The sequence below is a fragment of the Muntiacus reevesi genome, chromosome X (assembly GCF_963930625.1).
Source record: "Muntiacus reevesi chromosome X, mMunRee1.1, whole genome shotgun sequence".
Classification (NCBI taxonomy): domain Eukaryota; kingdom Metazoa; phylum Chordata; class Mammalia; order Artiodactyla; family Cervidae; genus Muntiacus; species Muntiacus reevesi.
The window spans coordinates 12,661,952-12,682,794 of NC_089271.1; the positions used below are offsets into that span (position 1 = coordinate 12,661,952).

General features: G+C 37.7%; 1 protein-coding gene across 3 annotated transcripts in view; it reads right to left on the reverse strand.

Annotated features, from left to right (window-relative positions):
* FANCB (FA complementation group B) overlaps window positions 1-20,843 on the reverse strand; it is a 55,268-nt gene that overhangs the window by 18,409 nt on the left and 16,016 nt on the right. For 2 of the 3 annotated variants that reach the window (XM_065915316.1, XM_065915317.1), the window contains exons 4-9: window positions 20,263-20,355; window positions 14,884-15,012; window positions 11,849-12,015; window positions 10,593-11,020; window positions 10,237-10,474; window positions 8,734-9,430 (exon numbers count right to left, since the gene is read on the reverse strand). In XM_065915316.1, the coding sequence (XP_065771388.1) occupies window positions 9,016-9,430; window positions 10,237-10,474; window positions 10,593-11,020; window positions 11,849-12,015; window positions 14,884-15,012; window positions 20,263-20,355 (1,470 nt within the window). In that variant the 3' untranslated portion in view covers window positions 8,734-9,015. Of the gene's footprint in view, window positions 1-8,733; window positions 9,431-10,236; window positions 10,475-10,592; window positions 11,021-11,848; window positions 12,016-14,883; window positions 15,013-20,262; window positions 20,356-20,843 lie in introns of those variants that run through there. The other variant, XM_065915318.1, reaches the window with a different exon arrangement.

The following is a 20,843-nucleotide window of genomic DNA, read 5'->3' on the forward strand; positions in this document are numbered from 1 at the left end:
TCCCTAAGTTTCCATTGGTGTGTTGCACAACGAGACTGAGAACAATTAAGACAACATGGTGTTTTTTTTATGAAACTAAATTTATTCAGTTTAAATAATGTGCATTCTATGATTATATTTTTAGCATCAGTATATTCTGTTCTACAAAATGATGCAGGTGTGGGAGCCATTTTTAAAAACATTTTTACATGGTATAACAAAAAGATATCAATTCTATGCTAATCTCCACAATTTTAAAAATTACACCCACTCACATGGAACAACGGACTAGTTCAAAACTGGGAAAGGAGTATGTCAAGGCTGTATATTGTCACGCTGTTTATTGAACTTATATGCAGAGTACATCATGCAAAATGCCAAGCTGGATGAGCACAAGCTGGAATCAAGAATGCCGGGAGAAATATCAATAACCTCGGATATGCAGGTGACACCAACTTATGGCAGAAAGCAAAGAGGAACTAAAAAGCCTCTTGAGGAAAGTGAAAGAGGAGAGTGAAAAAGCTGGTTTAAAACTCAACATTCAAAAAGCTAAGATTATGGCATCCGGTCCCATCACTTCATGGCAAATAGATGGGGAAACAATGGAAACAGTGACAGACTTCATTTTTGGGGGGCTCCAAAATCACGGCAGATGGTGACTGAAGACATATAATTAAAAGATCCTTGCTTCTTGGAAGAAAAGCTATGACCAACCTAGACAACATATTAAAAAGCAGAGATGTTACTTTGCTAACAAAGGTCTGTTTAGTCAAAGCTATGGTTTTTCCAGTAGTCATGTTTGGATGTGAGAGTTGGACTTCATAAAGAAAGCTGAGCAACGAAGAATTGATGCTTTTGAACTGTAGTGTTGGAGAAGACTCTTGAAAGTCCCTTGGACTGCAAGGAGATCTAACCAGTCAATCCTAAAGAAAGTCAGTCCTGAATGTTCATTGGAAGGATTGATGCTGAAGCTGAAGTTCCAATATTTTGGCCACCTGATGCGAAAAGCCAACTCATTGGAAAAGACCCTAATGCTGGGAAAGATTGAAGGTGGGAGGAGAAAGGGATGACAGAGAATGAGATGGTTGGATGGCATCCCTGACTCAATGGACATGAGTTTGAGCAAGCTCTGGAAGATGATGATGGACAGGGAAGCCTGGTGTGCTCCAGTCCATGAGGTTGCAAAGGTTGGACATGACTGAGCAACTGAACAACAATAACTAGTCACATCTGTAACAACTCTATTTCCAAACTAAGTCACAATCTGAGATACTAAGGATTAGGACCTCAATCTATCTTGGGGAGGGCGGGGGAGATGAGGGGAGGACACAATTTAATTCATAACAAATGCCTACGTAAAAACAGTTAAATAGTAGTAAACAGGAAGCAGGTAAGCCTCCCTTTCATAACCCATGCTTGAGCCAATCAATACAGGCTATGCAAATGCCCACAGGCCATTTCAGGGCTGAATGTGGACAGCAAGACATGAGGGGAGATTATGCTTTGGAAAAGAAGGTTCCTCACTCTTCTGTAAGCTTTCTCCTTCTGGATGGACTGGTGTGTGGAGATGTATACTTTAATATACTGCTGAGCTGCTGAATCAAGCCATCTCAAGCTTGCACACCTCTCACCAATTATAGTAACTATGACATCTCCTCCACTGGTAAGTTTGTTTTGTGTTGGATGTTCCTTTAATAGAAGACCTAATGGATAAAAGGTGTCATCTGGAATTGTACAATCAATGTCTTTCCATTGTTTCAGTATTTGGCATAAGTTTTCATTCTTTGGAATGAAAGAGAAGATACCCTTCCACAATGATTATGGATATAAGGCATTGAAGATAATCTAAATTGGGAAATGTCAAAGAAGAAAATAAGAGTAAGCTAATGTATTCTTTGGTTTTCCTTTCATCACCAGAGCTGTTGAGACATAGACAATGCATGGCAACACTTTTGTGTAGAATCTGTACCAGTGGAAGCACAATGCGAGAGACGGATGACCTTGTAGTTAGCTAACCTCACATTAGACTGTGAGGATTTTATGGAAGGAAAATAAGATATCTGAAAAGTTCCATTTTCCCCAACACAAAAGTCCTGACTTTAACAATACCATAAAGTTGCTTATCACCTTGCCTTTCAGATTATGGTCATGAACCAGCAGCATCATGATCACCCATGAGCTTGTTAGACATGCCGTCTCAGGACCCCCCCCAGAGACCTGCCGAATCAGAATGCAGAGTTGAACAAGATCCTCAGATTATTTGTATGTATGTGAAAGCATGAGAAACAATGGCATATTACATTATGAAGAGAAAGATGACAAAGAGAAATCTGTGAAGCCGTGCCCCCTGAAACGGTCAAGCTGACTTTCTGCTTGTTTTAAGGCACTGGCTCTGGCTGTATATCGGAATCACTGCGGGAGGTTTTAAACTGATGCCAAGGCCCAAGGCAGAACCCAGACCAACTGCATCAGAATCTTTGGAGTGAGGCTTCAGAAGTCCTTAGGTGGTTCTTATCAACAACCACGGCTGAGAATTATTAGTGTAAAGCAAGGGCTAGGAAAAGGAGAACTGAGAATTCATGCTTAATGAATACAGTTTCAGTTTCACAAGATGAAAAAGTTCTAGCGATCTATTGTGCAACAACGTGAATATACCTAACATGACTAAACTGTATACTTAGAAATGATTAAGATGGCAAATTTAATATTATGCATTTACCACATAGGTAAATAATTCAGATAATCAATTTCAATTAATAAGTATTTCAAAATTGCATGATTTAAATGTTTTAGATCCCTTCTTATTGTGCCAAATGCTCTGGTTTGAACTTCTTTCTTTGTGTATATATAACTCTCTGAGCATTTTCTTTTTCATATTTTTTTAAAATTATTATATTTATTTATTTACTTTTGGTTGTGCTGGTTCTTCACTGTTGCACTTGGGCTTTCTCTAATTGCAATGAGTGGGGGTTACTCTCTAGTTTGTTTATTCAGCTGTACCAGGTCTTAGCTGTGGCACAAGGGATCCTCTATCTTCCCTGCAGCATGGGAACTCTTAGTTGTGGCGGGATATAGTTCCCTGACCGAGGATGAAAGCCGGGTCCCCTGCATTGGGAGTGCAGAGTCGTGGCCACTGGGCCACAAGGGAAGTCCCTCTCTGTCCCTTTCTTAATGTGACAGCAACATGTCTGGAGGATGATCGCTGAATCATCAGGCACAAGACCAGTATATGATAATACCACTTTAGTCCACAACCACCCCAACCAGAATATCCTTAATTGATCAGATCCCTAAAGAGTCCTGTCATGTAAAATAAAGAACTCGTGCTTTCAAACATTGTCCCTATTGGGTACAGTGCCCCAGAAGGGTATTCCCATAAGACCCCAGGAATACTTTTATGAATTAGTATAGCATAGAGCTCTGTGCCACTGTCTCTCCCATTAAGACTGCAAGTTTTTTTTTCAAGCTGCAAAGAGTCATATTTATCTTTAGATTCCTAGCAGCTACCTATACACTTGGGCAGGACACGTATTCGATGAAATATCAATAAACACATGAGTAGATGAAAGATCTCCACATCCTCTTCCACTTCATACACCATTGATATTTTGAAAGAGACAAAATGTTTTCTATAGGCATATCATTGGGAAGGATTAGTGCATACAAAGGATGAAAAAAGAAGAGAGAATCCTACTCCTTTTCTTCTCAAGTGATGTACTAATGTGGAATAAAGACGTTAAGTTTTCTAAAAGAGCTAAGTTTTCCTGGAATTCCAAGCTCTACTGTAGTGACTACCAGCCAGTGACAAACACTTCATGGAATCTCAAGACTTTCTAGAGATGTTTCAAAGAGAAGTTATTTAAGGATTATTTAAAGAATTGACACTTTCATTTAAGAAACTCCCAAATATAAATTATTATACAATAATTCTACACAGTTATGGTTCTAACAAAGATAACTGAAATGAAATAAGAAACAGAGAGTCAAGTATTCAGATAGAGGTGAAGGCAATAGTCAAGAGAGAAAACCTGGCTGGGACCAGCAATCACCTCTAAGAACTCACCTATTACAGGATTTAAGATAACGTGGCCCACAACAAAGGAAACCATGATAAAATGAAAAGACAACCTATTGAATAGAAGAAAATATTTGCAAATGATATGATTGTTAAGGGGTTAATATCTAAAATATATAAACAGCTCATACAACTCAATATCAAGAAAACAAACCATCTAGTTAAAAAGTAGGCAGAAGCCCTGATTATAGACATTTTTCCAGAGGACATGCAGATGGCCAACAGACACTTGAAGAGACTGTCAGAGTCACTAATCACTAGAGAAATGCATCAAAACCACAACGGGATCATCGCCTCCCATCTGTCATCACGTCTACCATCACCAAGTACACAGGTAACGTTGGTGAGGGTGTGGGGAAAGGGAACCCTTGTACACTGCTGCTGAGAATATAAATTGGTGCAGCCACTGTGGAAAACATTATGGAGGCTTCTCAAAAAATTAAAAATATTAATAGAACTACCATGTGAGCTGGGAATTTCACTCCTGGGTATATCCAGGAAAAACCCAAAACAAACACCAGTTCAACAGATAACTGGATAAAGATGTGGGGTGTGTGTGTGTGTGTGTGTGTGTGTGTGTGTGTGTCCAGGAAAAAACCAAAACAAACACCAGTTCAACAGATAACTGGATAAAGATGTGGGGTGTGTGTGTGTGTGTGTGTGTGTGTGTGTAAACAAACACCAGTTCAACAGATAACTGGATAAAGATGTGGGGTGTGTGTGTGTGTGTGTGTGTGTGTGTGTGTGTGTCCAGGAAAAAACCAAAACAAACACCAGTTCAACAGACAACTGGATAAAGATGTGGGGTGTGTGTGTGTGTGTGTGTGTCCAGGAAAAAACCAAAACAAACACCAGTTCAACAGATAACTGGATAAAGATGTGGGGTGTGTGTGTGTGTGTGTGTGTGTGTGTGTGTGTGTGTAAACAAACACCAGTTCAACAGATAACTGGATAAAGATGTGGGTGTGTGTGTGTGTGTGTGTGTGTGTGTGTGTGTGTGTGTGGACTATTACTCAGCCATAAAAAAGAATGAAATAATGCCATTTGCAGCAACATGGATGGACCTGGAGGGCATTGTCCTAAATGAAATAAGACACACAGAAAAGGACACATACTGTATGAAATCATTTATATGTAGAACCTAAAAAACACAACAAACTATATATATAACACAAAGGAAGCAGACTCACAGATATAGAGAACAAACTCATGGTTACCAGTGGGGCAAGGGAAGGGGGTAGGGATGACATCGGAGTAGGGAATTAAGAAGAACAAACTATTATGTATAGAACAAGTTATAAGGATATATTGTACAATGCAGGGAATATAGCCTATATTTAATAACTATAAATGGAGTATAACCTTTAAAAATTATGAATTACCATATCATATCCCTGCAACCTACATCATATTGTACATTAACTATATTTCAATAAAAAAATTAAAAATAACATGTCCCACATTTCCCTGATATTGCAATATTAATAAATTTATACTTTTATTGAACTGCACATTTGTAAATTTTTTAAACAGTAAGTGCATTTTGTTAATATAAAACTGTAAGACACGGCACCATTTTGTTACAAACTGACTTTATTACAAACCGAGCTTTGCTCTTTCACTACAATGAGCATAGTGGTGAAAGAGCAGAAGTCCTAGAGCTACACTGGATTTCAATCTTGGCTCAGTTCCTTACTAGCCAGATGACCTTGGGTGTAGGACTAAACCTGTGTGAGTCTCAGTTTCTTGATTTGTACATAAGACATAGTTAATAGAGGATATCTTATAGTGTAGTATTGTTTAATAAAACTTTCTGAGACTATGGAAATGTTCTATTCTGTATGGTCCAAATGGTAGCCACTAGCCACATGTAGCTATCAAGCATCTGAAATGTGGCTAGCACAACTAAGAAACTGAATTTTTAATTTACTTTTCGTTCATTTAAATGTAAATTTAAATAGCCACACATGACTAGTGGCAGTGTCCTGGAAACCACAGTTTTAGAGGGTTGTAAGGATCATATGGACTAAGCAGTCAAATCAGTGTCCGATACACAGTGGTACATAAATGTTAGCTACTACTATTTTCCAGCATGGCATACTATAAAAAAACTAGTACTCAAGTGTAGATTACAGTTTTCCTCAACTCTTTTCCAAAATTTTATGTAATCCGCTTTCCTACTATTTATAGTTCCAGGCTAATTATTTCCCCTTCCAGGTGGCACCGGCTTCAGGAAACACCAGACCAGTCTGCACAACAATTCCCCATCTCCTCTTCTTGGGCCCAACACATGAACTCATGGTCACTTTCTCTCAAAGTTTTGCTGACTGTCAAGACTGGGGATGGAGTCCACTTCCCCAGTCACGTGATTAGTGGGAAGGAAATTTCCTGAGCAAAATGAGAGTTCTGGTACGAGAAAAGGAGGAAATCGATGTGGAACATGCAGTCAACCACATGACATCTGCCTCCTACTCCTGATAGACTCGGTATCTCGTGCTAAATGCCTTGGCTGGTTACTAGAAGTATGTTTTGCTGGTCCCTAACACTGCTTATACTTTGGGGGTAAGTGACTGATACTGTGGGGAAATGGATAATCCAAGGTGAAGTTAAAGATGCTAAAGAAGTTTCCTTGCTCAGGACGATTATGTTGACCTCTAGTTATGCATACAGGCACTTTTGTCCCGTAAAGCTGCTGACATCTGTAGTACAAGAAAAACTGCATGGTGAGGAGACAGTAGGTGCCTGATATATGCCCAAGAGAGGGACTGCTGGATCATTATGGTAACTGTATGTTGTTTTTGTAAGGAATCTCCATACTATTCTCCATAATGGCTGCACCAATTTACATTCCCACCAACAATGCAGGAGGGTTTCCTTTTGGGAGGACAGGTTTCCGAGGGGAATCTCAGATTCCTGATGAAGTGGTCAAAGGAATATGATTATTACAGAGGCAAACACAACTGAATCATGAGAGCACAGCCAAGGGCGTCATTTCCTCAAACTTTGGCCTTTCTAGTCTGTAGTATGTAGAAAAGTTATACTGGAGTACAAAGCTCACTTGTAAAGAGGTTATTTGATACACACAGATTAATAACTTTTAGTCGCTTTATAAATAAAAAATAAACATGCTTTTAAAAAATATTCCAGCTTTTCTACACATAAACTATTATAATTAAATTCTGTTTAGCTTTTTGGCAGCCTCCATTTTACAACTTAGTTCCTATATTTTCTACCTGGTTGTTCTTTCAGGACATGTCATGGGAAGCTTCATTACATCTATGGAAACATACTGCTTCCAGATTTCCACAATTAATCCTGAAATTATCATATTTCCATTTCCAGAAAGTCTGAAACATTTTTCATTGAAATTTCATATAAGTAGAGTTATAAAGTGCTATCTCAATTTGCAATGGATTACTAAAAAAAGAAGTAGCATATTATATGGACAGCCATAAAAACCAAGACAGTAATAATCTAGCTTTGTAAAAACCCACTTGCATCATCTGATCATTAAGGACAAGCACATCTGAGGCACAGGTGAAAATTAGCACTTCACTGCTACTAGAGAGAAATGCTGCTTCCTAAAATCATCTTTCTTTCAACTGGGACAGAAACTTCTATCCCACTTACAGATTTTAGAGCAAAAAGGATCAGAAACATTCTTTTTGGCCCATATCTTTCTGTGTCTTTTCCCTTCTCCTGACATTCTCTTATTATTTCAGAAATCTTATTTTTTTTCAAAAAGAAAAGAGAATAGGTTGAATTTTTATTCCTTTAAAATGCCTAATTTGACCCCTTAAAAATCTCTCAACTAAAGAGAATTTTCACTTAAATTTCTCAGTCCCTAAAAAGTGTCCCATTCTTTAAGTTACTTTAGTTAGGATTTTACATTTTAGCTTTGCCAAGAGTTGGAATTTCAGATAGCTTAAAGGCATTTTCAACTTTATGAAAATAGTGGCCTGTGAGGTATACTTAGCCTTTTAAAAGAGATGCTTTTCAGAGAAATGCCCCCAAATTTTCACATGCCTGTAGACTTACAGTTTCAGAGAGATTTTCTAATAAAACTGAATTTAATAAGGGTTTCCACCATTTTCATTTTAGTGGTATCACCTAGACACTCTGCCATTTAAATTTCCACAGGGGCTTGATATTTACAAAACCTTCTGAATCCTGAAAACCTTGTTTATCTGTTTGAAGTTGGTTTTTATATGCTAGGTTTTACTAGGGTGCTTCCCTGGTGGCTCAGCGGTAAAGAATCCGCCTGCCAATGCAGGAGACGCAGCTCTGATCCCTGGGTCAGGAAGATCCCCTGGAGAAGGAAATGGCAACCCACTCCAGTATTCTCCCCTGGGAAATCCCATGGACAGAGGAGCCTGGTGGGCTACAGTCCTCAGGGTTGCAAAGAGTTGGACACGACTTAACAACTAAACAATAACAACAACAACAAGATTTCAGTAAGCAGAAAATAATAAAAGGACTATTTAAGTTTTTTTTTTTGAAGATTTAAAACAAAATATCGTTCAATCACTTGCGTGTTAAGTGGAAACGCTAAGGCAAGATTTCTCCACCCCAGCAGTACTCACATTTGGGCTGGATCATTCCTTGCTGTGGAGTTGTCCTGTGCAGAGTAGGAAGTTTAGCAGCATCCCTGGCCTCAACCCACTAGATTCGAATAGCACCCACCTCTTGCTCTCCCCACCCGCCACTACTACTTTTGACAACCAAACAGTATCTCCAATTACAGCCAAATGTCCCTTTACCCATTCTGGGAGGCAAAATGAGCCCAGGTGAGAAGTGCTGATCTAAGGCAGGCTATTTTATGCATCTTCAAAACCAAAGACTCCACAGTGAGCCTCAATCTTCATTTTACAGAGGAGGCATATAATGTAAAATGAAAAAGTAGGACCAAAGCACTATGGCAGGGAAAAATATTCTAAAATATAATCAAACTGAGAATATAATTATAAATCTGTCAGTTGCTTGGCAGCAAGGTCTGATTTCAGCTGAACTTCAGCTAATTTTAAAGTCATTTCTCTGTAAAGAGCAGCACTCACTTTTAAGTTCGTCCCCAACATTTGCTCCTTTTCTCTCTGAAGTTCTTTTCTGTAGCGATGGATGCTTTCCTTTATGTCTGATAAAGCAGCCACATTATCACTACTCTTTTCTTTGCTTACTTCACAATTCTGCACCAAGCTCGTTTCAACCTTCACTAGGGCAGAAGAAGGAGAACCAAAGGTGACCAATTCCTTCTCCAAAGCTACTGCCAAATGACCTGCTAGAAAATCCTCACTTTCTAACTCTAGATATTTGAAGAAACTGTTCACAGGGAGAACTGTGCTGAGATCATGAAGGCACTGGAACAAAACTGTTTGATTCCTGGAATAAAAAAAAACAAACACAATATTACCAAACTTAGTGCAAAATGGTCATGTACAACATATTGTAATAATCAGTTACCACTCATTTCTACATCCTCTAGTAATGAATAGAACCTATAATGCGTGCAGGTGGTCACTGATACAATTCAGACAGTAGTAATCAGATACAGCCAGCCCTGTGGTTGGTTGAATCTGTGGATATGGAACTCATGGATATGGAAGGCAGACCGTACTAAGCCAGCTTATAAAAGGAACTTCAGCATCCATGGATTTTGCTGTCCATCACAGTCCTGGAACCAATCCTCTGTGGATACAGAGGAACAACTGTATACATCTCTTAACCAACTCAGTGCAGTTCAGTTCAGTTGCTCAGTCGTGTCCGACTCTTTGCGACCCTATGAACCGCAGCACACCAGGCCTCGCTACTGACTAATAACCTGATTAGGTTGCTCCCTGATTAAAGTTTTTCTCTGAGTCATGAAATCAAAATTATATTTGTAAAATTCCATTGTGGGGGAGCGAAGGCAAATCCTAAAATTATTAGGCCCTACCTAATCAACCCCACCAAAAAACCAAAAACAAACATAATTAAAACAGCTTTGGTTTCTAAATGAGACCACCTGTTTATTCACCTTGTACCAGGTGATGACCTGGACATGCCCTACAATGGCGCACACACACACACACACACACACACACACACACACACACACACTTCCCGACATGCCCTACAATGGCACACACACACACACACACACACACACACACACTTCCCTGGACCAATTCCAATTTTACGTGAAATACCTGGAATAGACTACTAAAATTCCTTCAAATGGTGTTCTTTGTTTCCAATTAAAGAGTGTCCCATAGAAACTTCCTGGCCTTTTGCAAAAGCAAATTTCTGGAAATTCTTTGATGACTTCACACTTCATGTGTTCTAAGAGCCATAGCCTCACTGAAGTCAGAACGAACATGGGTGACGTGATTTGAAAACCAGCTCTGGGCCATGTTGCAAGAAGTGTAAAGAGATCTTCCATGTGTTCTACGTCAAAAACATCACAAGCACTGTCATTAGACTCTGTCCAGGATCACATAAAAGAAGTTCTTAAAATTTTCTGATTCAATTAGGTATATGATTAAAAAGGACCCACAAAAATTACCTATAGGTTTCCTCTCTGGAAATGTCAGCACGTATTTCCCACTTGAAAGATCTTCTAAACTTAAAAAAATTCTGCCACATTGAACATAATGAGCTTCAGAAGAGTTACCATTCTCTCTCATTTGTAGCAGCACAATGCAACAAAAATTACTGAATGTTAAAAGTGGCGGAAGAGCTGTTACAGCTGTAATCATCTGTACATGCTCTTTCTTCAAGGGTGGTTCACAAACAAAGCTTTTCTCTTTCTCTTCTTTACTATCAACACTCAACTTGATTCTTTTTACCTCTGATCCTACTTCATATGGCACTGAGCTTAGTACTGGAGAAGAATTCCGAGTCAACTTAAATATCCTATTTTGACACTTAATAAGTGGAAAGGTGGAGTTAGGGCCTTGATCCACTGACAGCAATAAAGTCAGATTCAGAGACCTGTAAAAAATACAGAGCTCAGTTAAGTCTAAAAGGTCATCAACCAGATGATTAAATGCCTTAAAACAGTAAAAAAAAAAAACTTGTTTACTCTTTCCTTCCCTCTCATTTCAAATGCAAAATAGATTTGAAAATTAAGTATAAAAGCAAGTATTTCCTCTCATTTCCTCTCATTTCAAATGTAAAATCATTTCAAATGTAAAACAGATTTGAAAATTAAGTATAAAAGCAAACATAGTTCCAAAGATCCTGTAATAGCACTTCTCTTGAAACCAGAAAGCAAAACCATTGTAAATATGCTGGACTTTACAAAGGGAATTTTTTTAAGAGACAGGAAAGGTAAAATAACGCCAGTATTTTCTTTCTGGGGTAGATTTTTCACCTTTCTTCTTAAATAAGAAAAAAAAAACCCTACTCTCTTAAAAAAAATATTTATTTAGTTTTGGCTGTGCTGGGTCTTTGTAGCTGCGTGCGGGCTTTGCTCTAGTTTAGGTGAGCAGGGGCTACTCTCTAGTTGCAGCGGTGCACAAGCTTCTCATAGCGCTGGCTTCTCTTGCTGCAGAGCAGCGGCTATGGTGCAGGCTCAAAAGAGTTGTGGTACACAGGTTTAGCTGCTTCCCGGCTTGTGGGATCTTCCCAGATCAGGGATCAAACCTGTGTCTTCATTGGCAGGTGGATTCTTTACCACTGAGCCACAAGGAAAGCCCTCTATTTGTATTTAGTATGACGACCAGAACATTTAGATTACTATGCGGCATGCATTATACTTCTGTTGGACAGTGCTATTCCATAGATCAAGATGACATTATCATGTTAGAATTTACTTACACCTTCAAAGAAGATGTGGCTTTCACTCCAACAACCAAGCTATCTTCTATTACCCGATACCATATCTTCTCTACTAGCTGTTCTAAATCTTGAAAATGGTCTGATAACTTTTCATCGAAGGTACAGACAGGATTTTCTTCTTCACCACAAAGAGTAACAAGACATTCCTTATGGAAAAATATGTTTAAATAACTGATTACAAAAATATACCAAATGTAGCAAAACAAAAATACAATGTAAACCAGTTTTAGGCTGGGCCTTATGGCTTACATATTTTAAAGTAAATTATTATCAATGACATAGATAATGCATAATTCATTAAAATAACATTTATAAAACATACAATTAACTATCTACTTGGAATTACCCTGAACATTCATTAGAAGGACTGACGCTGAAGCTGAAGTTCCAATCCTTTGCCCCTGATGTGAAGAGCTGACTCACTAGAAAAGACCCTGATGCTGGGAAAGATTGAAGACAGGAAGAGAAGGGGGTGAGAGAGGATGAAATGGTTGGATGGCATCACCAACTCAATGAACATGAGTTTGAGCAAACCCCAGGAGATAGTGAAGGGCAGAGAAGCCTGGCGTGCTGCAGTGCGTGGGGCTGCAAAGAGTCGGACACGACTGACCGACTGAACAATAACCACCCTTGGATCAAGAAGCATGGCCTAACTGTAAATAAGGCTCTGGACACCCAATACAGAGCCAGCAGGGATGTAACCTTGAGTCCATTTTGAAAAATAATCTGACAATACGTGCCCAAGGCATGCTGAAGACAATGCAATCTTTATTTTATCAATGACTAACATTAAACTTAGAACTGGAAATTTTTGTATGAATAACACTGATTAAACTATATTTGTGAAAATTTTCTTCTTTTTTTTTCATTCAAGTGTAGTTATTGCTAAAATTTTCTTCTTTTTCCTTTTTTTTTTAAAAATTCAAGTACAGTTGATGGTAAAGTTTTCTTCTTAAAAGTCCAGGCCACACTCACTCACTTCCACACACATATGGATTTATAATACAAATGTAAATAGGAGGAGGAGTAATGATAATTAAAAAAAATATAAAACACTTACTGAATGCTTACTATATGTCAGGCACTGTTCTAAATGCCATTCGCGTATAAATATGTTTAACCATCACAATAACTCTAGTACCCTAGGTTGGTAGTATTATTATCTACAGTTCCCAGATAAGGAAAAGTTGAGGCAGAGGGAGGTTAAGTACCTTGTCCCAGGTCACACAGTTGACAAGAGGCAGAGCTGGGGTCTGAACCGGAGCCAACCGCTTCTAGAGCCCATGGTGCATATTAACTATTACTCTATACTGCCACTCTGCATGGTAATTACTGAAAAAAGATATGGGCATCTACATTCTAGTGAACTAAATGTGTTCCGAGGAATTTGATACTTCTGCCACTAGCTGTGAGATTTGAGGCAGGGTATTCACCTGAAACAGAAATTTTTATTACCTGCCAGAATTGCTTTTAAAGATAACAGTGTTAAAGGGCTCAAAACAGTGCCTTGCAGACAGTGATTTCACTGCATTAGTTTCTAACCTTTCTTCCCCTTTTCTAATACCAGCAAAATCACTGGGTTCAAGTAGGGAAGGGAAATGCGGAGACCAAACAATGGCTTTCAACAGCACTTGCATGAGGGTCCCCAGGAGATGAGAATAGTAATACAGAAATGCAACATGATGTGCTTCTGTTTCTTACATTAATGGAAGCATTTGAGGCCAAAATCCTCATGTTGCTAAGACTGAAATACAGACAAAAGGCAAAGACCATTATAAGAATGGTAAATCTTAGAGGAAGTCAGAGTAAGATGTTAAAGTCACCTGAGGAAAGAAAATATGCAACTTCAAGTCTGTCTATGTCCAGCTTGTCTTATCTGTAATTCAACTATACTGTCTTTCTCTGTATGAAACAGATATGTATAAACACTATCTTTTATGAAGTCAAAGCAGTTTTTGCTAATATTTTACACTACCACACCAGCATAAGTAACTGCAAGGTACCTGAAGAGGTTCTTAACTATGGTCAACCTCAAGGAAAATGAGAATAAAATTATAAAAAGCAAATAGGAGGACTGAAAAGATAGCAATTTAGGGACATTAACTAGAGGAATAAATATTCTTAGAAATGAATCATGCAACAGACTAAAAGAACAATCATTATATTAAAGATAAAATTAGGTGACTATTAACACAAAATAAAATAATAATTAATATATTCTGTTGAAGAAGTCAGAAAACATATACAGTTGTCCCTTGAACAAAAAGGGTTTGAACTGTGCAGGTCCACTTATATGTGAGGACTTCCCTGGTGGCTCAGATGGTAAAGAATCTGCCTGCAAAGCGGAAGACCCAGATTCAATCCCTGGATTGGGAAGATCCCCTGGAGGAGGGAATGGCAACCCACTCCAGTATTCTTGTCTGGAGAATCCCATGGACAGAAGAACCTGGTGGGCTAAAGTCCATGGCAAAGAGTCGGACATGACTGAGCGATTACACTTTTCACTTTCACTTATATGTGAATTTTTTTCAATAGTAAATACTACGGCACTACATACTCCCCAGTTGGTTGAATCTGCAGATGGGGAACTAATTACAGAGGGTGCACAGCAATGGTACTTGTGAATTTTCAACTGCACATAGGGCTGGGGCCCCTGACCCTGTTGTTCAAGGGTTAACTGCAATTCACTTAAGAGCAATTTCTATTCAAACTATACAAATAAAACAGTTTAATAGTTACATCTTTAAAAAGAAAAAAAAACTTGTTCCTCAAGGTGCCTGACAACTGAGATTTTAATATCTTACAGAATAATTTGCAAATTGGTTAAATATTGGTTTTTTAACCACTTTTCAATGTCATTAAAGCCCACCATTACATAATCCCTGCCATTGTGCTTCTTGATTCACTGAGCAGCACTTTCTAATACATTCCAATATTCCAATTTAAATAACTCTTAAATAGCTTTTAGATTTTCAATTTGTAAAATGATAAAATGGTCACATTTTTAACTTTACCTCCTCTGCACTTAATGTACTATCATCTTTTCTTTGAAACAGGTTCATTAAAGCCTTGTAAGATTTTGATATAATTTTTTCCTTAAGCAAGAGATGCTGCTGTAATTCACAAAGAGAAATGAAACCAACCTATAAAGCATAAAGAAAAACCATTGTCAGAGATATAACTTCAAATGAAACCAAGTATACTAATAATTCAGTAGGTATCTTCTCCAAATTTGCTTATTAATTCATTTTCCTATAGACAGCAATGAATACTCAGAGCAAAACTATTTTATTAAAAAAATCTCTAATTACAAAGGAAAATAATACAGCAAATAAATGCAATAGCCATATCAAATTGAGACAATGTCAGTGTATTCACATGTTTCACAACCGAGTTAAGTATCGATATGAATATGAATGAATTTAATCAACATGCATAAAAAATAAGGACTACACCAACAAGAAAACTTTTTCTTATTGAAATAATTTCTGCAAAAACAAGATGTCTCATTATGAATAGAAATGCTTACTTCTGATTTAATATTGCTTTAAATCTTCTGTTTATATGACCTTTACAGCAAAATTTTAAAGGTAACACATAACAGATCCTAAACTGTCACATGTTTACTTTTGTGCAAATAAACTCCATGCTGGGGTTAACTCTTAACTACCAGGGGGATAAAATGGCTCTCAATGGGCAAAGAGCAAACTGTTACTGTTATTATACCAGATAAATAGATATCAGCACTAAGGATAAAACATTCATGAAATATATTTTACTTCTGAAAATTTAAAGAGTCACGCCATTGAACTTTTAGAAGCTGTTTCATTGCAGATGGTGATCTGAGACTGTTCAAGTATTAATTTGGCTTTTAATATAATATGCTTTTCTAGATTGAAAAAAACAAGATACACCCTGTATTTGCCTTTCTTTTAAATTACATTTTAAAACAGATAATTTTTTTTCCTTCTATCAATGAATAGAAGTTGGAGAACGAAGACTGAACCCTATCTTACCTCACTGCACAAAATATGTCAAGTGTCTAGCTAATATTTTATTTTGTTTTATTTTTCTAGCTAATATTTTAAAACTTCCTATGTTGGCCTAGTTCTGAGGGTTCCACATCACTCATACTCCATCACTCGCTGGTTGAGTAATTCATGACTGAGGGGCCGTGAGATGTACCTGTCCATGGTGGAGAACCAAGTCTGAAAATGCTGGAGGGGCACGGGGTGGAAGAAGAGGGACACACGGGCAGGTTGACAATGAGGACCCCCTCAGAAATTTTCCGTGTTCTCTCTTCCTGACTCTTGTCAACATGATCCCAATACTCCAGGAATAAATCGTGAGTCATCAGACAACTGAAATGTTCTAAGTTGTTACAAGTTTTGTTATAAAACTATAAAATAAGCCCATGACAATGTATTGAAACAACATACAAAGACATCTCACTTTCCCTTCCTAGACCCTCAATCCCACTGGTAAAGACAAAAGACTGTTTACCTTTCCAGAACTTTCCCATGTATATGTTAAGGGATGTTTTCATTCTTCTCCCCAAAAACAAATAAAACCCACCCCAAACCAAATACAGGAGCACACTGTACTAGGTAACACTGAATCTTGCTTTCCTGTTCATATTATGACAGCTCTCATACACGCAGAAAAGTACACAAGATAAATAAACAATTCACAGACTAAGGATGAAGTAGAAACCACTGGAACCACACTCAGGTCAAAAAAGCAGCACTTTCGGAGCAACCCATGGGCCTTCCCCAATCGAGAACCTCTCTCCACTGGAGGCAACACTACCCTCCCCTTTCAAGATAACTTCTTTGTTGGTCTTCATCACTTTACCATCATCATATCAACTCCTAAAGGATATGTTTACTTTGTGTGTGTCTTTTGCTTCTGAACTTTTGCAAGTGGAGTCATTCTGTATGCACTCACTTTTCAGCTCATCCACTTCTCACTAGTAGCTGTAGCTCGGGCCTGCCACTGCTCTGCAGCACCCCATCAGCTCACTACCCCAGCTTCCCTCGTCCCCTCCTGCTGGCGGACATCAGGGTGGATGCCCAGTCGTGGAACATTCCCACCAACACTGTGAACCTTCCTGGACACGTGCACAACTGTCTCCAAGGTCCTGGTCTTGCCTTACCCCCTTCAACGAGTGGCTGGAAGATAAACTCTAGAGAGGAAAGAACAGTGAGCCGAACTCCAGTTCCAGCTCCACAAACCACCTCATATTTCTGGCTCTCCATCAGCTTCCCTGTATGCAAAATGGTGGAGAGGGTAGATCTGTTCATCTCTAAAAGGCCTTCCAGCACTTAGAAATGTTTTTAGCCACAATGAGAGCTAGTGGTAACATATGGAAACTTGTTTACAGATGGTATTTGGTTATTTTCTGTGAATCATTAATCAGGATGCCTTGTTTCTTCATGTGCTCACTCACCCACTCATGTGGGTGGCTCATTTTCTTTAAAAAATTATTTGTGAGATTCAGAACAGGCCTAGGATAAATGTGTTCCTGCAGAGGACGTTACGTTGGTTTTGCTGGGTGACTAGGGTTTGAACTATGGTGTTGGAGAAGATTCTTGAGTCCCTTGGACTGCAAGGAGATCCAACCAGTCCATCCTAAAGGAGATCAGTCCTCGGTATTCATTGGAAGGACTGATGCTGAAGCTGAAACTCCAATACTTTGGCCACCTGATGCAAAGAGCTGACTCATTGGAAAAGACCCTGATGCTGGGAAAGATTAAGGGCAAGAGGAGGGGACGACAGAGGATGAGATGGTTGGATGGCATCACCAACTCAATGGACATGAGTTTGGGTGGACTCCGAGAGTTGGTGATGGACAGGGAGGCCTGGTGTGCTGCAGTCCATGGGGTCGCAAAGAGTTGGACACAACTGAGCGACTGAACTGAACTGAACTGAGGGTCCTACTGCTTTAGTTTAAATATAGAATGCTTCCAGGGCAAAAATTGTGTTCTGCTTGTCTCTCTGGGTTCTAGCCTTTAGAGTTTGGTCTGCTAATCTACTCTTATATTAGTATTTTCAGCTTTCTGAAGCTTAAAAAAATATATATTTCAACTACCATTTTAAATTGTTTTTATTATTAGAGTTGATTCAAAAAAATTAAGTGACATATTACCAGAAGTGGAATTTCAAAAAGCCGTGCTTTCATAAATTAAATTATTTGGCATCACTTAAAGATTGTATTAAAAAGTACCTTATCCTTTATGACAGCTACATAGTATTCCATGATTCAGTTAAATCATAATTGATTTACCATACTCCTAATGATGGATGTTTAGATTTTGACTGAATTGTATTTATAAATACTACTTAAATATTCCTATAAAATCAGTTTTGCTCACATGTATAAGTACAACCTTAGAACACATTTCTAGAAGTGAAATTGTAAGAGTAAAAAGACAAGCAATTCACATTTTAATAGCCATAACAAACTTCCTTTCAAGAGACTGGGCCACTTTATATACTCAACAATACTGTTTTAGAATGCATTTTATATTAAGAAAATTAATCCTCTGTCAAATTTTACAATTTCCTTTTATAAAATTTGTCTTTTTATTTTACTTTGTTTGGAGCACAAAAGTTTTTAATGTAATCTACTTTTCCCTTTACGGTTCTTTGTCCATTATGATGCTTTATTTATCTACCGTTCACATTTACATCTAATATGTGTTCACTAAGTATTTAGTGAATTCACTTTAATATTAAAATACTTGCAAAAAAATTTTTAAAGGCCTGCAAAGTATAAATATTTACTATCTGGCCCTTCACCAAAAAACTTTGCCAGGGATATAGCAAAACCTAAAGGACAACACAAGGAAACAGTCAGACAAATCCAAAAGGAAGGACAACTGGCTTGGCCTCAGCAGGGTCATTTTTTTCAAAAGGAGGGGAGGGCTTATTCTAGAGAAAAAGACCAATGAGACATATAATAATCAAGTGCAAACACTGACTGGATCCTGAAAAAAGCAGCCATATGAAACATTTCTGTGGCAACTGAAGCCCTCTGAATATGGACTGAAGAGTAAATAAAACTAAGAGATTATATTAACTTTCTAAGTGAATAATGGTATTGGGGTTACACAGAAGAATGTCCTTATTTTAGGAAATTCCTGCTAAAACACATAAGAGTGAAATACTGAATATTTGCAACTTTCAAATACATGTACATACACACAAGCAGCAACACATGAGGCAAATATGATTTTTATAAAGTAACAACAGGGGAATCTACATGGGTACTAGAGATGATCACTATATTATTCTATGAATTTTGTATATATTTGAAAATTTTTATGAACGAGAAAAGGCAGATTATGTGAGAACAAGCAACTTGTAATCACATTTCCATGTAAACTTGTATATATTCATTAAAAACATAAATAAGAATATGCAAGTCAGAGTGTTAAAACTGGTTATATCACAGTAATAGAATTAAAGATAATTGTTAGTCTCTTTTTAATATTTCTTGGCATTAAAGTTTGAGTATTTTACAAGGAATATGCAGCACCTTTGTACACTTGGGAGAAAATCAAAACCTTTTTTAGAGAGCTTTGCATGGAAAACTTGAAGGTAAACTATTCATGTTTGGAACATGTCATCATTCATCATATTTGCTGCTCTTTTAAAAGAGTAACGGTATACTGATCCTAAAACTACAAAATACGTGTTTTCCAAAAATCAGATGTTTATCTTTTATAAGTTTTATCAAATTTACACAATCTTACTCAAAAAACTATCATTTTAGATGATACGTTTATAAGTAATGTCTTAATAGCTTTTACAGAGGGACTGAAAAAGGAAATAGATCCTTTGAAATACAGGTTTTCCCCACTAACCAAGAAGAAACGGTGTAAAGCAAAGTAGCAATTACCTTAGGACACATCTTGGTTAGGGATGCACCAAATAAATCAAGATAGAGCTCAGGTGCTCACAGACCCAGGTGGAAGCCAAGGCAGCTGGCTGCTGAGAGGCTGAGATAAGGTCCGCAAAAGGAGCTTGGCGGGACTACTGTTGCTGCTTGGGATGTGTGCTGCAATGGCTTGTTGCAAAAACAAATGCTGAACACTACTTTTCACTTTCAACTTTTTTCATAAAACCAAAACTCCTCTTCAGATTTCTTTTGGTTAGCAAAAAATAGTTTTTGCTAATGGAGGTCTTTCATAAAAGCAAAGTGTCATAAAGCAAAATGGCATTAAGCAAAGTAGCATAAAGCAAACTTTGAAAAGCAGGAGATAACCTGTATCATTTCTTTTTTTCCCATTCACTGTGTTGCTTATACTTTAAGGACCTTTCGTTCAATGTTCTTTCCTTCACTTAGAACAGCACTAGTCCAAAAAAAGCAAAAGGAAACAGACACTAACTTGCAATCTTCTTTCCAGAGGTAGGACCACCAAATAACAATTCTCTTCTTTGTCCTCAAACAGGTCATCTTCACTGCTATCCAATGTTTCACCCTAGTAAACAAAAAAGCACATTAAAACTGAAATTTTGAAATAAACTAAAAAATTCCTAAGATCAACAAAATGAATTAAAGTTTATCCGAAAAGTGGTGTGCCACAATATATACCATTTTCTCCTAACTAGGAAAAAAATGAATACCACTATTACCACCCATGGAACATTTGTATACTGCCTCAAAAAGCATCAGCTTACTAGGCTTTTATAAAATGTCCTAACTAGAGAAAATAAGAATTATTGTCATTTTACTAATAAAAAAACTGAGGCTCAGAGGTGTTTAAGATAGGCCTGAAACTTTCGGGGTATTGTTTCTCTTAGGTTCAAGATCTTAACACATTGTGAACTGTTACTTCTTTTAATAAAGCACTTTCACTTGATTTTATTCCTTAATAAATCTAATATCACCATGCTTTATTGGCATAAAATGTGCTCTTCAGAAGCAATGATGATGCTAATTTACAGTATTGTCATGAGCAAATACCAG